The sequence below is a fragment of the Lotus japonicus genome, chromosome 1 (genome assembly GCF_012489685.1).
Source record: "Lotus japonicus ecotype B-129 chromosome 1, LjGifu_v1.2".
In the NCBI taxonomy this organism is placed as follows: domain Eukaryota; kingdom Viridiplantae; phylum Streptophyta; class Magnoliopsida; order Fabales; family Fabaceae; genus Lotus; species Lotus japonicus.
In genome coordinates, this window is record NC_080041.1 from 56,839,293 (window position 1) to 56,853,798 (window position 14,506).

At 37.2% G+C, this 14,506-nt stretch overlaps 1 protein-coding gene and 1 pseudogene across 1 annotated transcript; one reads left to right on the top strand and one right to left on the bottom strand.

Annotated features, from left to right (window-relative positions):
- Nucleotides 1–1,223: 1,223 nt before the first annotated feature.
- LOC130731065 (uncharacterized) lies at nucleotides 1,224–6,185 on the bottom strand. The gene is made up of 8 exons (XM_057583255.1): nucleotides 6,083–6,185; nucleotides 5,953–5,995; nucleotides 5,271–5,477; nucleotides 4,488–4,658; nucleotides 4,314–4,403; nucleotides 3,992–4,111; nucleotides 3,762–3,830; nucleotides 1,224–2,222 (listed from the first exon to the last, which is right to left on the bottom strand). The coding sequence occupies exons 3-7, from the start codon at nucleotides 5,442–5,444 to the stop codon at nucleotides 3,807–3,809; spliced, it is 579 nt and encodes a 192-aa protein (XP_057439238.1). The 5' UTR covers nucleotides 5,445–5,477; nucleotides 5,953–5,995; nucleotides 6,083–6,185; the 3' UTR covers nucleotides 1,224–2,222; nucleotides 3,762–3,806.
- Nucleotides 6,186–10,199: 4,014 nt separating this feature from the next.
- On the top strand, nucleotides 10,200–11,095 carry LOC130739614 (uncharacterized; annotated as a pseudogene).
- The last annotated feature ends 3,411 nt before the right edge of the window (nucleotides 11,096–14,506 follow it).

A 14,506-nucleotide genomic window follows, 5' to 3' on the forward strand; every position in this document is an offset into this window, starting at 1 on the left:
ATCTACAAAACCTTTAGAAAGCCAAACTAAGAATTTTGAGAAAATTCTATATAGGAGGATCTATTTATGCGTGGCCAAAAATAAATTTTGATACTATGTCATAAACTACTTATGCTAAAAGTTTAATTGATTGAAGGTATTATATTTTTATTTTTATCTAATTCGGTCCTTAATACAATCATATAAAACGATAGATAAATACTATACTTATAAAATAATCTACAAAAATCGAACCATCTTTTTTTATTATATATATGTAGAACCATCTATATACAATTTTTTTGTATTTATTTAGTTTTTTCCTTCAATATTTTTTGGTCGAAAGTTTTTTCCTTCTTTATACGTGCATCAAACTTATGGCATACTGCATACATACTTGCTCGCGGTGTGGAGCGCGCAGCTTCGGACAGCTTGACACACCTCTTCCATGCCCTAGGTCTTGTTTGCTTTGGCGCCATTTAGCTTCAATATTACCTCCTCTCGCTCCTCATGACCTGTTCTCGATTTGGCTCATGAATCTCCTCAAACAACAGCAAAGTATCTTAGGGGTGGTAGTGTTATGGTGGAGAAGGAGATGGAGGAACGAGCAGTGTTTGGGTAGAAACCAGTGGAAGTTGAATCATGCATTACGACGGTTCTGCTGGATGTCGATGCTTGGAGGAAGCGTCTTGTTGCGCAATAGCCTCTGTTACCGGTGGGTGCTGGTCGTGTTGCGCCATATTAGTTGATGGTTGATTGATGACCTAAGTTTTTTTTTTTTTTGAACTGATGACCTAAGTTTGACCCTGCATAATTTACAAATATCTAGGTATATATGGTTGATCCTGTGCATATGCACAGATATTATATCTCAATTTTCTTGCCTTTTTTTTTTGTAATTTATACTGCCTTTAAGATCTTCAACATTGCCCACTTGCCATCGTAATTGGTACCTAGCAAGTTGAAGGGTGCCCATCACTAACAACAATTGATAATAGTTTTTTTTTTCCCTCACGTAATCAGATATGAACAAATTATTCCTGTGTTTCACATGTCATATTTACATGTTTATCCAATAAATTAGAAAGTGATGAAGACATTAACTATGATCTTCTTTTAGGTTAAAAAAAAACTGATCTTCTTTGACAGTGACATTAACTATGTTCTGTTTTTTATATCTTTGCAGATCTCAGCTTGTAAAAACGGGTATCCCAGCTACCTGAAGATTCTTCAAGAAGAAAGAATCAAATGAACTCACTGTGGAAGTGGCACTAACTAACATATTAGAGGAAACATAGAAGTATTCATTTACTCCATCCAAACTGAATTACAATAAGTTAGGGAGTGAGTAACACTATTACCACCTCTATATACAAAAGAGGTATCCATAAAATCTAAACTAAGAGCGAGATCACGACAATCATGAACAACATAGAAAATATGGGATCTGCCAACTGTTGGTTTACGTCAAATGTTGAAGAGCTACAAACACTCCGTATCAAAGCACACTCTCCTAACACTCAAATATGTAGCTAAGGACATAGCCCATCTCAGACACAATACCTGCGGAATCAGCGGTGGAAAAACATCGAACAAGGAAGCAGTGGCCGCAGCTAAAACCTCACCCTCGAAATTCCTTGCTACGAAGCCAAAACCCACAATATGCAAACCATTCATTGAGGCATCAAAATTGATAATTTCAATCCCCTCTGATGGGCGACTCCAGGTAGACTAGAGTTGCAAGCTCTCCCTCGCTGAGGCTCGCAGGTCTGGAGGTGGCAAAAAGCTATGAGCTCGCTGGAATACCACCTCCAAAGGAATCTGCACCATCACCATAAACGAATTTTTCCTCCTTTCCCAAATACAATTTGAAGAGCAACATCATTCCCACCTTGCATGAAACTGTGAAAGAACTGCACCGAAGATGCTGTGATTCTAAGAGAGGACCACAATCTAAGAGAGGACCCAAACCAAAGTTGCTGTGATTCTGGGAAAAACAACAAAGCATGGGCAATGGTCTCACAATCAACACCACAAAAAGGACAAAAGTATCCACATTCATTCCCCGACGGCTAAGAGCACCCCACACTAGAACAATCTCATAGCAAGTCTTCCAAACAAGCTCCTTACACCTCGGTAACGCCTTTGAATGCCAAAGGCGCTTCCAAGCTATAGGGGCAAGAGCCGCCACTGATGAGATGAGGCCGAATTGGACTATGCCTGCTGCCTAATAAAATTGTGACCTGAACGAGTTGAATAAACACCATCACCATTAAAAGGCTAAATAAACATTTCTTGTTGAGAATAAGTAGATAGAGAAATGCAAAAAAAAATTATGAGCAGTTTCAGGGCTAAAAATCAAAAGAGGTAAGATGGCGACCCCAACAGGCCATGGACTATATGAGATCCCCAACCATTTTAATACCCTTATCCGCCAAATTTTGGCAATAAATAATAGGGGGCCTTTAGGAATCTGATGATCATTGATCCTAAATACGCACACTAGTATCATCGCCTATTTTCCAAATGTCATCTTTTTCAAAAATTCAACTACAGCGGAGGACACTTGTCCACGCATAACTAGGTCTATATCCTCGCTTCTCCCCCATGAGAGGTCCATTGGGAATTGTTGAAGGTTTAAGAGTGTGATCTTCTAGTTGTAGATCACCTTAGGGTTTCCTAATATTCTCTTCTGATGGAGATGAAGAGAGTTTTTTTTTCACGTGTCTACAAATGGGGACCATAACCCATATAAGTAACAGACTTCAGTTACATCTCAGTTTTCAATAACACATATGCTCTTAGAATATTGTCTTATGGTATCTACATAATACCCTTTCATAACACATATGCTCTTAGCCATAAAATCAATATCAAATAGACCACTTAAGTTTTGGCTAGTTAAATAATGGCTTTAACACATTTAAATGCTACATTTGTGACCCAAAATTCTAACAATCCTTCTACTAATCTGGCACAAAAAGGTATTCAGATCAACATGGCTTGTCCCTTCTGTTCGTTGGAACCAGAAACGGTAGATCATCTGTTCTTATCAACTATCATGCCCGGCTACCCGCACTATCTGGTTTACCTCTTCCCTCTCAATCCGTATCTCTGATGCTCAGGTGAAATTTGTGGATTGGCTATCGAGTTGGATGGAAGTTGATAATGGAACGGCCTTGAACGCATTTTTCTCATAGTCTAGGGCCTTTTGAAATCGAAGGAATAAGTTAGTCTTCAAGGAGTGTTTGATCCCTACCCATCTGGTTGTTGCTGAAGCGCAAATGAACATGATGCCTGAAGTTGGTTCCGATACGGTCCCTACCCATTTCATTTGCTCCTTAATTAAAAAGGTCCAATATAGTCTCCCCACCTTCTCCCTAAATAAATAAAATGCACCCAGTCACCCACCCACCTACACCCCATCGTAATAAAATGTCTAATATATAAGCGCAAATCCAATGTAATTTCTCGCTTCTCCCTCTAGTGGGATAAAACTTCATTGATACAAGACCATTTAATTGAACCATATGATTAGATCAACTGTCCAATCAAACCACCACGTAAAATCAATATACAAAACTCATTCTATATAACTTGCATGAAGACCATTTATGAGTTAAACATGTGAAGCAAATGCAAATTGACTTAACTAATTCGTGATCAAGTCATAGAACATGCTCAAATTAAAATCTCGAATACAGGTTACTTATGGCCGCTCTCACGACAAAAACAAATGTGCAAAATCTCAAAGCAACAAGTAATAAATTAGTCAAGCATACCTTTCATTCAGACATCTTGTTTTGGAACTCCATTGGCTCCTAGTACTAAATCCCATTTGGTACCTCATCCTGACAAGTGATATCATATAACAAGCTCATTATGACCGCACACAAAAAAGTTCATTAGAAAATCATACAGCAAAATTATATATAATCATACATCATATAGTTACAAAATTTCTATTCCAAATCAGTTGGAAGAAAAGAACAAAGTTAAGTATAATACTTACCATTGTTGAAAACTGGTCTCTAACATTGTACATTGCTTTCAGCATCATCTCTAGAGAATCTGTGGCCAATTGAAACTTTACATCCAGCTCTCCCGTGTGAAATCGAGCATCGCTTTGGAGCTGAAAAGTATGCAATTAAGAGTCACATAAAACCACATTTGATCATTTTCCACGCAATGCATATATACATAATAAAAGTTAAACCACTCGATTGATATCCATATCTGTCATTTCTCACCTGTTTAAAGAAGGAAAACAAGTGCAGGATAAAAGGTGTTGAAGGAAATTATTTCATCTACAGAAGTATAGAAGCAGAATTTACCTTTAAATTAATAGCAGCCGCAGGGTCTGTTGATTCTTTATCCTGATTTGTCATATTCCATGTCATTGCCTTTAATCGAGGCACTATATTCTGAGTATAAAATAATTTAAATATACTGTCAGATCAAAACATCCAATCTAGTTCACAAATAAAATCTGCAGTAAAGTGACTGACCTGATCTTTCAGCACATCTTCTTGCCACTCCTGCTGAAACTTGTGCAACAGAAGTGTCAACAGGTTTTGCAATTCGGGCAGAACATCACCTGGAAACAGCTTTGGAATATCATCCTTGCTGATATTCTCGTAAACACACCTCCTGATTAACATTCGGAGGCAAACTAAAAGCTGCAGAAGTGCAGATAGAGTTACAATGAAAATCTGTACCTTAAGAAATCATCTAAAGAAAACTATTACTGACACATTGAAAAAGATGGTAGTTGAAGGAACCAACCACCCTTCCATATCTTAAATTCATTGTTTCCCAGGACCAACCACCAACTTATCCAAAAGGCTTAAAAAGTGCTACACATTTTACAAGCTTCTATGTATTATAGTATATGGGGATTGTTTAAAATCATAACATGAAATGACTGAACTGCTACAGAATTGGTTAGCTTCTAGAGAAAAAGAAGACCCAACCTCTCTTCCTTTTTAGAACAAAGCAGTGAAGCAAAGAACTAAGCGTATTTTAGTAATTACTGATTTGCATAACATTTTTTTTTCATCTTGAGATGATATCATTATAACTTTGCAGCCTTTGCTTATTGTTACTATAAAATGGAAACAATATACACTCCATATTTTCTTGTGTTTCAATTTCTCAAACCAAATGAACAGACAGACCTGCCATAAGCATAACACAGGGAAATATGTTTTGTACAAATCTATTTAACAGAAAGTGTAACTGCCATTATATAATTATAAAAACAAAATAAGAGAGAGATTAGAGTATAGCACTGGGTCAAGGTCAGATTCATTTTGGAGCTGAAGCATGTCTAGGATGATGCGTCGATCAGCAGAGTGAAGACCGGTCTTTCTGGTCCTCCAAAGGGCTTGAAGAATGTACTCAATAGATTCTTTGGTAGTTGCCCTTAGCAGGACTGGCAAATGACCCCACACCGTTTGCTCCATACCGGCCAACGAATTAGGAAAGATTGGGTGTATCTACCAATATGAAATCCCAAAACATTACAGAAGAGCATGAAGATGCCACACAATTAGATCTCTTCAATCAAAAAACTACAAACCAGGGTGGTGAAAGACACACACACATATAAGCAACATGGAGCGCTAAAGTGAGCATTTGAGAAGGAAAATGTGGATATTTCTTCCAGATTAAAGAAATATGGAACACAAAGCATTATGTTACAAAATGAACATTAATCTTCTTTAGCTACAATACAACAACTTCAATCACAAATTGAAAGATTAATCAGAACAAGGGACCTTTCATTCTGCACTATTTCGAAGAACAATTTTCACATGCTGCTCAATGATTTCTAGTGTAGCTATTAAGAATTCGACCTAGGCATCACTAACTTCTTTCGTTTAAGGCAGGGCAAGTAATTGCAACTAAACGCCGACCAAGTTCTCACTGAAAAGATAAAATGAAAAAGAAAAAACAAGAACAAAAACATACCAGACTCGAGACAATGATGCACAAGGTTGGATAGAATAGTTCACTGCGTTTCAAAGAAAAAGGAGAAAAAAAAATAATTTAGGAGAAGATGGAGAAAGAGCAAAGAGAAGGAGGGGGATGCAATACGCACCTAGAGAATTGCTGCTGCAAGTGATGATGATGAAGCGAATAAGAGAATGAAGTCTATGCAGAGCGAGGAAAAACAAAACAGAAGAAACTCAATTAAATGGATTTTTTTTTTTTTTTATGATAAAAGTGGTGAATGTGTTTCCTTAAGGGATTTCGTCTAGGCTTCTTGCCCGGGTTCGATCTCCTCTGAGGTAAAAAATAGGGTTAAAATATATAACAGTCTCTGAACTTTGAACGAAATCTGAAAAACGTCCCTCGCCGGAAAATTATCTGAAATCCGTCCTCGTACTATCAAAAACAAATTTGACTCATCCCTCCGACCGCCTTAGCTCCGGCAAGAGCCCTTTTTTATTTTTACCCATCCCTGAACTTTGAGCGAAATATGAAAACCGTCCCTTTTTTATTTTTATTTTTTAAAATTAAAATTCCCTAATTTCTAAGAATTAAAATTCCCTAATTTGAAATCTGAACTTTGAGCGAAATCTGAAAATTCCCTAATTTCTAAGAATTAAAATTGCAATTTTTTTCCAACAACAACAAGAAGACAATGTTGTTGTTGGTGGAGGAAATGAGATGAAGATGAAGATGAAGAAAGAAGAAGAGAAGAGAAACAAGATCCGGAGGAGAAAGAACTTGGGAATTGTGGTTAAATTGGGATGAGTTGATTAAGGGATTTGTGGTTAAATTGGGAATTCAGGCTTAGATTAAAGGGTATTGGATTTAATTCTTAGAAATTAGGGAATTTTAATTTAAAAAAATAAAAACAAAAATAACAAAGGGACGGTTTTCAGATTTTGCTCAAAGTTCAAGTATGGGTAAAAATAAAAAATGGCTCTTGCCGGAGCTAAGGCGGTCGGAGGGATGGGTCAAATTTATTTTTGATAGTACGAGGACGAATTTCAGATAATTTTCCGGCGAGGGACGGTTTTCAGATTTCGCTCAAAATTCAGGGACGGTTATATATTTTAACCCTAAACATAATACATTTGTGGTCAGGGACATCACTACCGTATCCCGAGACAGATTAGTCACGTAAGGTCCCTTTCCCCCGTAGAGATTAGTGGCCAAAGGACAAAAAAAAGTAAATTAATTTCAAAAAGAAAATTAGTAAATTGGATGAAAAAAAAAATAGTAAATTAGTCTCTCCTCAGGGTTTGAACCCAGACCTTTCACCCATTATCTCAATCAACTATTATGTTCCTAACTCTTAGGGGAAATGATTTCTTAAAAAACCATCCCTTTGCAATTGATCACTTAATTTTTTTTATATATATATTTGAATCAGTTCAAGAGATGTCATTTTGTCTGTATGTCATGAATATTGCTAAGGTAGTGTTTGACCTAGCTTTTTTGGAGCTTAAAAGTTACTTATAAGTTAAAACTCAAAATAAGAGTTTTAAAAATAAGATAAAAGTTGTTTGTCTATTTTCAGTTTTTATAGCTTAAAAACTACTTTTAAGTTAAAAGTTGTTTGACATAAGATTTTCTAAAGCATTAATTTTATTTAAAAGTAGAATTTCAAAATTAATATGAAACTAATTTAATTGCTTACATGATAATAAAAAAATCATATATTCAAAATTTTAGGTTAAAAACATAATTGCCGTCTTTCATGAAAATTTAAGGTGGAAATCTCGTTTTCCCTTAAAATAGAGAATGATTCTGTGAATGCGTTAGGAGAAATTTTTGTCTTTGGTTTTATGTTTTGATGAAACTCATCCCAATTCTCGAAAAAAAAAAACTTGCAGTCACACATATATGTAGATGGAGAAATATTGGACATGGAGGCTGGAAGGAGAAGAGGGAAAGAATAAAAAAATTATCATGAAAGCAGGAAGGAGGAGAGTGAAAGAAAAATAAATCTGGGAGAGGCAAGGAAAAGAACAACGTCGATCTATTAAGGAATAGTTGAAATTGAGGTCGTTCCATTTAGGGTCCAGTGATATGAATCCGAACAAATAAGTAACTTTTTAGATAAAAGTTACTCCGATTAACTTTTAATTTTAGAGTTTTTCTTAAATTTTCCTTCATAAAAAATAAGTAATTTTTAAGTAACTTTTATTTTAAGATCTTCTTTAAAAAATTGTTTGGTCCAACTTTTACTTTTAAGGAGCTTTTAAGCTACAAAAAAGTTAGGTCAAACACTAAATCAATAGTCCTGGTGGTGAGTCTGGTAAATAGAGGGGTGACTACTCAGACCTTTCATTTTGATTCCTCTAAATTTTTTAATCACTTTCAGTCTCATCTCGCTTTTTCTTCCTCTTCCCTACATAACTACCATTGCACCATAATTCTAACCATCATTCCTCAACTAGACCACCACCGAGCCTCCTTCCTCTATGAACGTCCCAAACCCCTTGCATCACAACAAAAAAATAACACTCCACTATCTTGAGGTTTCTCTATATGACACTAAATTTTAAATCTATTCAAATATTAAACTTCCTCGTTTATATCAAGTAGCATTACTAAGTATTAGAAATTGGGAGACCTATACTCAACTGCAAAAGCTAGCTCAAGAGTTGAGGTTTGTTCTACCCTTATAAAGGCTATCTATACTCTATCTCTAGCCAATGTAGGACTTCTAACACACCCCCTCACGTCCAGGAATGAAAAACCTGGAACGTGGGATCAACAACAACGGGTGGCGCAATTACGGTGGTCTCCATAACAAATAACAAATGAATCTATGATAGGCTCTAATACCATATTAAAAATTGGGGGACCTATACTCAAACACAAAAGCTAGCTCAAGAGTTGAAGTTTCTACTCTTATAAAGGCTATCTATGCTCTATCTCTAGCCAATGTGGAACTTCTAACACACCCTCTCACGTCCAAGACTGAACAACTTGGAACGTGGGATCAATAACAACGGGTGGTCCAATTATGGGAGGTCTTCACAGCAAACAACAAATGAATCTAGGATAGTCTCTGATACCATATTAGAAATTGGAAGGCCTATACTCAACCACAAAAGCTAGCTCAAGAGTTGAGGTTTGCTCTACCCTTATAAAGGTTATATATGCTCTATCTCTAGTCAATGTGAGACTTCTAACACGCACCCTCACGTCCAAGACTGAACAACCTGGAACGTGGGATCAACGACAACGGGTGGCCCAATTATGGGAGGTCTCCACACAAAAAATTGGATCTAGGATATGCTCTAGGGATAACAGACTGATCTCCCCCAAGAGCTGCAAAAAAGACAGCAGCGATACCCGTGAAAGTCGGCCTTAGTGATCCGACGGTGCCGAGTGGAAAGGCCGTTTCTCAACGGATAAAAGTTACTCTAAGGATAATAGACTGTTCTCCCCCGATAGCTCACATCGACGGGATGGTTTGGCACCTCGATGTCAGCTCTTCACCACCTGGGGCTGTAGTATGTTCCAAGAGTTGGGAGAAGAAAGAAGACTTTTTCGCTCACTCTTCTTGCCAAAGTGATTGATCTCTCTTTATTTTCGGACATGTATCCTAGTGAGTTTTATGGACCCACTAGACCAGAAGCTTCTCAAGCTCAAGCATTTACTTTTCAAGTTAGAGACCAACGTCTTAGGGCTAATGTAGGATCCGCTCAAGGGCCTACCTGTTTAGGTAAATACCTAATGCGTTCTTCGACCGGAGAAATCATTTTTGGAGGAGAAACTATGCAGTTTTGGGATCTTCGTGCTACTTGGCTGGAACCTCTAAGGGGTCCAAATCAACGAGATAAACACAACAGATCAAAAAAGCTAGTGCTTAAATAAATATGTATTTTACCTGATCTTAACTCGCAAGATTTGTAGTTAATGCGGACCAACCCGTGGGCCATGATTATATACTACACTCTAACTAGGGTTCCAAGCACGAAATTATATACTACACTGCTACGATGGTGGTTACGATCCCCATAAGATAACTCAAATGGTAGGAGCTGTGGACATATGAGTTGGGTAGGGGAGGTCCAGGGATCGTTTCCTGATGGGTGCAATTTACCTTTTCGATTTGCCAAAAAAAAATTGACCATAAAATTAAACACACATGTTTCAAAAAGAACAGCAACATTCTTGACCAAATACAATAAACGAACACCAACATTCAAAACAACCACAAGGACGCAGCTAGAAAGTGAAACACTTCCACGGCACCACACGATCTTCGTCGCCCGTTCAAGCGATCGGCGATCTCCGACCAAGAGAGGCGCATGCAGCACTCTCTCCTCCGCCAGGCAAAAAATCACCTCGACACTCAACGCCATGCTCGCTTCCTTGCCTCCACCGTCTTCTCCCTCTCATCCCAAACCCCCGATTCCTCCGAACCCGAACTCGAACTCGAACCCGAAAACCAACCATAGCCTTCACACAAGGAACTTGACGTCCTCGAAGCTGAAGGGCTCGGAAGCTCGCAAATGGTTCGCCAAACAGCTCATGCACCCTAACTCACTCACACCTAACTGGTTCGCTCTCTTACCCTCAATTCACTCCTTCACACACAACCTACTTACCACTTCACTTCACTTGAAATTCAATTTATTTTTTGTTTTCGTTTTCAGGTTCGTGTTTGCAAGGCCTTCTGGGAAACATTGTTTTGTTGTTTCCTGTAATGGAACAACGATAATCCAGTTGAGGAACGATCGATGCTGCATCGTTTCCCTTCCGCGTTACCGAGCGGGGCAAGGAAGAAGGAATCTGGTTCTTCTCAGTCTTACTCTATACTAGACTGCATCTTTCACGAGGTTGGGGTTTCCACTACTTCTGATTCAATGTCGCGTGTTTTTGTATGTTTATTAGAATCCGGTTTTGATACAAGCTTATTTGAGCTTATCTACTAGAGAATGCACAAATAAGCTTCGATACTCCGATAAGTGCTTTTTGGTTTGCATCCAAAGATAACATTGGTGTTTGTTTGGTGTGGCAGTTGGATCAAACTTACTATGTTATTGACATGGTTTGCTGGTGTGGCTACTCCCTTTACGATTGTACTGCTGATCTTTTTCTCCTTCCATCCTTTGACCTTTTTCCACACCCTGTCTTGTAGATTGACTCTCACCCAACCCTAAATAACGATCGGGGCAATTTGTAGACCCTAACCCGTCCTTAAACCTAAAACAACCAGACAATGATCGGGCCGAACAAGGACCGGGCCGATGTAGGATGAGGCCGGATTGGCCCGAAGGACACTTGAAGCTTAACCGAAAATAATAATCTGATAAATTCTTAACTTGAAAATTAAAATAAATAAAATGAACCAACCATCGTGTTGCCCTTCATTCCCAAGTGCTAAAATAATACTCCATTGAAAAGTACATATATAATTATACAATAGAAAAAGAAATATAAAGTATAGCCGCACCCATTCTTAAAACGCAAGCTTCACCTAGCATACAACTTCAAGTAAATAGAGAGAAAAGCTTTAATATTTAGTTGGGAGAAACATCTGCATCAATAAGTCTAATTTCCATAATTACAAAAAGTATCTTTAAATCAAATTGCAACACCCCATAAATTTAAGAACATGCATCCCAACTCTATCTGATCTACTTAATAATCTGCATTTGTATAAAAAAAGACATGCAGAGCTATATAAGACTTTTCTATTCACCCAACAGAGTCAGCCTATACAAAAAGACTACGGTTGTCCAATTCAGTCAACATGCATAGCCTCTTGCGTTCTAAACTACTTAATAATCTGCATCCATATACAAAAAGACATGCAGAGCTATATAAGACTTTTCTATTCACCCAACAAAGTCAGCCTATACAAAAAGACTACGACTAATCTCCACTTCATACTTGTTGTCCAGTTCAATCAACATGCATAGTCTCTTGCGTGTCATTCCCTCCTTGCGATTCATGAATCTTAGAAGAAACATCTGCAAAATATATAAATCAGTTAGATATCAAAATAAATTTAAAGAAATCAACTGAAAAAAGTAAAGAAATCAACTTACCATCAACAATCTTCTCAGTGCTATCAAATTGATCAACCTCTTCATCAAACTTACAACCAGCCGGATTTAACCAATTTTGAGCACAAATAAGAGCTTCAGTCATTTTGGGAGACAAAGAACTTCGAAAGACATCTAGCACACGCCCACTAGTGCTAAAGCAAGATTCAGATGCCATAGTAGAAATCGGAATAGCCAATACATCAGGAGCTATATCAGGAGCTATGGTAGAAAGTATCATATATTTAGAAGAATTGCTCTTCCACCAATCCAAGATGTTGAAATTAGAATTGTCATCAGAATCCACTATCTAGTCATCCAAATATCTCTCGAGATCAGATTTGTTTGAATTCGCTTTTGCCCTTTTTTGCTTTTTCCAAACTTGAACCATATTCTGAGTTACACTTTGCAGACCCTCTGCCCTTTAAAGCCTTTCATCAGCAACAACACTATTGGAAGAATCTCCATCTCCATCTCCATTATCTTTATGATCAGCAATTCCTTTTGAGTAAAACTTGTACAAGTCATCCAAGGTGTCAATGACAAATGTAGACATACTTGCTGCCAAATCCACATCATACATATCATCTATGCAATAAGTGACATACTCAAGTTTATATCGGGGATCCAAGACAACAACAACTAACAATAATGGATTAAATTTTTCAATATTCCCCCACTATTTATCAAAATTTTCACCCATTGAAGATGTTATTGATCTCAAGATTTCAAAATGATTCCTACTCCAAGATTTCAACTCAAATTGAATTGATATAATCTCATGAAAGCATTTATGTGAAGTCACATGCAAAGAACTTGATAAAGAAAGTGTCATATCATAGAAAATCTTCAAAAACTGAATAAATATCCTAGCATTCTGCCAATCAGTTTCTACAGGTGGACCAGCCTTCTTTTTACCATTCTCATCATCCTGAAACCATTTTTGAAAATCAGTTTCTTGATCATAAAGCCTATCAAATGCTTTTTCGAATTTCTCTGCACGTTCTAGCATCATGTAAGTGGAATTCCAACGAGTTGCAACATCCAAACACACAAGTCTTTTGGAGTTGATCAATTCAGCCTCAATGCACTCTTTAAACCTCTTAGTTCTTTGGGAAGAAGACCTAACATAACGTACAACATTCCTAATGTTGTCAATTGGAGATTGTTGTACCTTTAAGCCATCACTTACAACCAAATTAAGAATGTGGGCACAGCACCTCATTTGTAAATGTTTCCCACCACACACTAGTCCACCTCTAGCATCTAACTTCTTTTGAAGTATGTGATGGCCGCATCATTTGCACTTGCACTATCAACAATGATGGTAAACACATTTTCAATTCCCCATTGCCTTAAGCCTCTCTCAATCTCTCTTCTAATGGTTTCACCCTTATGGTTCTCAATTAGAGAAAAGTTCATAATTCTTTTTTGCAGCCTCCACTCTTCATCAACAAAGTGTGATGTTAAACACATATATGACATATTTTGATTTGAAGTCCAACAATCAGTTGTAAGACATATACAAATGCATGACTTCTTAAACCAGGTTTGTAAACTCTTCTTTTCATCTAAAAATAATTGGTAACAATCCCTTGCAATTGTGACCCTAGAAGGTACAGTAAACCTTGGTTCTAAACGGTTCACCATTTTACAGAAACCCCTCCCTTATACAACCTTAAATGGCATTTCATCACATATAATAAACTCAGCCACGACCCTTCTACAATCCTCCAAATTATAATCAATTGAACTTTGAACAGCTAAAGCATATTCTTCATTAATTTTTGGCATATACCCATGAAGTGTCCCCTTCTTCCCCACTTTACTAAAAAAAGACGGGTGAACCCTACGCAAATGTTTGTTCATAGAGTTTGTACCATGTTTATTTGGGTGGCAGTTGTATACTTTACGACAATGGTTGCATTTTGCCTTATGTTCACCCTTTGTCGCTTTCATAGGAAGTTTAGTGAAGTGATCCCACACAGTAGATTTTCTACTCTTTCCAGCTTCAATACCCTCTTCCTCTCCAATTGTTTTGTCACTCTGTCCCTCAAGTTCATTTACTGCTGGTGTAGCAGAACCAGCTAAAGGATTAGTGTTCATTGGGGGGGTTATCATTACCAGTTTCAGGGTGTAGGCTCCTCCCCTTCCATTTCTTTCAACTAAGCCTAAAGAATAATAATAATAATAATAAATGAATAATAAGTCATTGAACTCAAGATGACAAAAACATTAAGCAATCATTTTTTTACTAGCAAGTAAAAATAGAAGGCATGGGTGAACAAGAGAATATGATTAATGAATCATTTGGTCCCAAAGTGAACAAGTGAATATGATTAATTCCACCAGAAAAAACAAATCATGGTCTATTCCACTAGAGACAAAGTAAATATGGTTCAAAAGTATTTTTTTTCTATATTGAAGAGTACTCTCATAAAGCCACACACAATACTATTAATAATCTTTAAAAAGAAGACTACACTATTAATGAAAAAAAT

Excerpts from the sequence above, each read along its gene's own strand:
- LOC130731065 (XM_057583255.1), bottom strand. The coding sequence starts at position 5,444 with ATGGAGCAAACGGTGTGGGGTCATTTGCCAGTCCTGCTAAGGGCAACT. Across the intron at positions 4,659-5,270 it reads ATGAATCTGACCTTGACCCA|CTTTTAGTTTGCCTCCGAAT; the intron begins GTGCTATACTCT and ends GCACTTCTGCAG. Across the intron at positions 4,112-4,313 it reads CGGCTGCTATTAATTTAAAG|CTCCAAAGCGATGCTCGATT; the intron begins GTAAATTCTGCT and ends CATACTTTTCAG.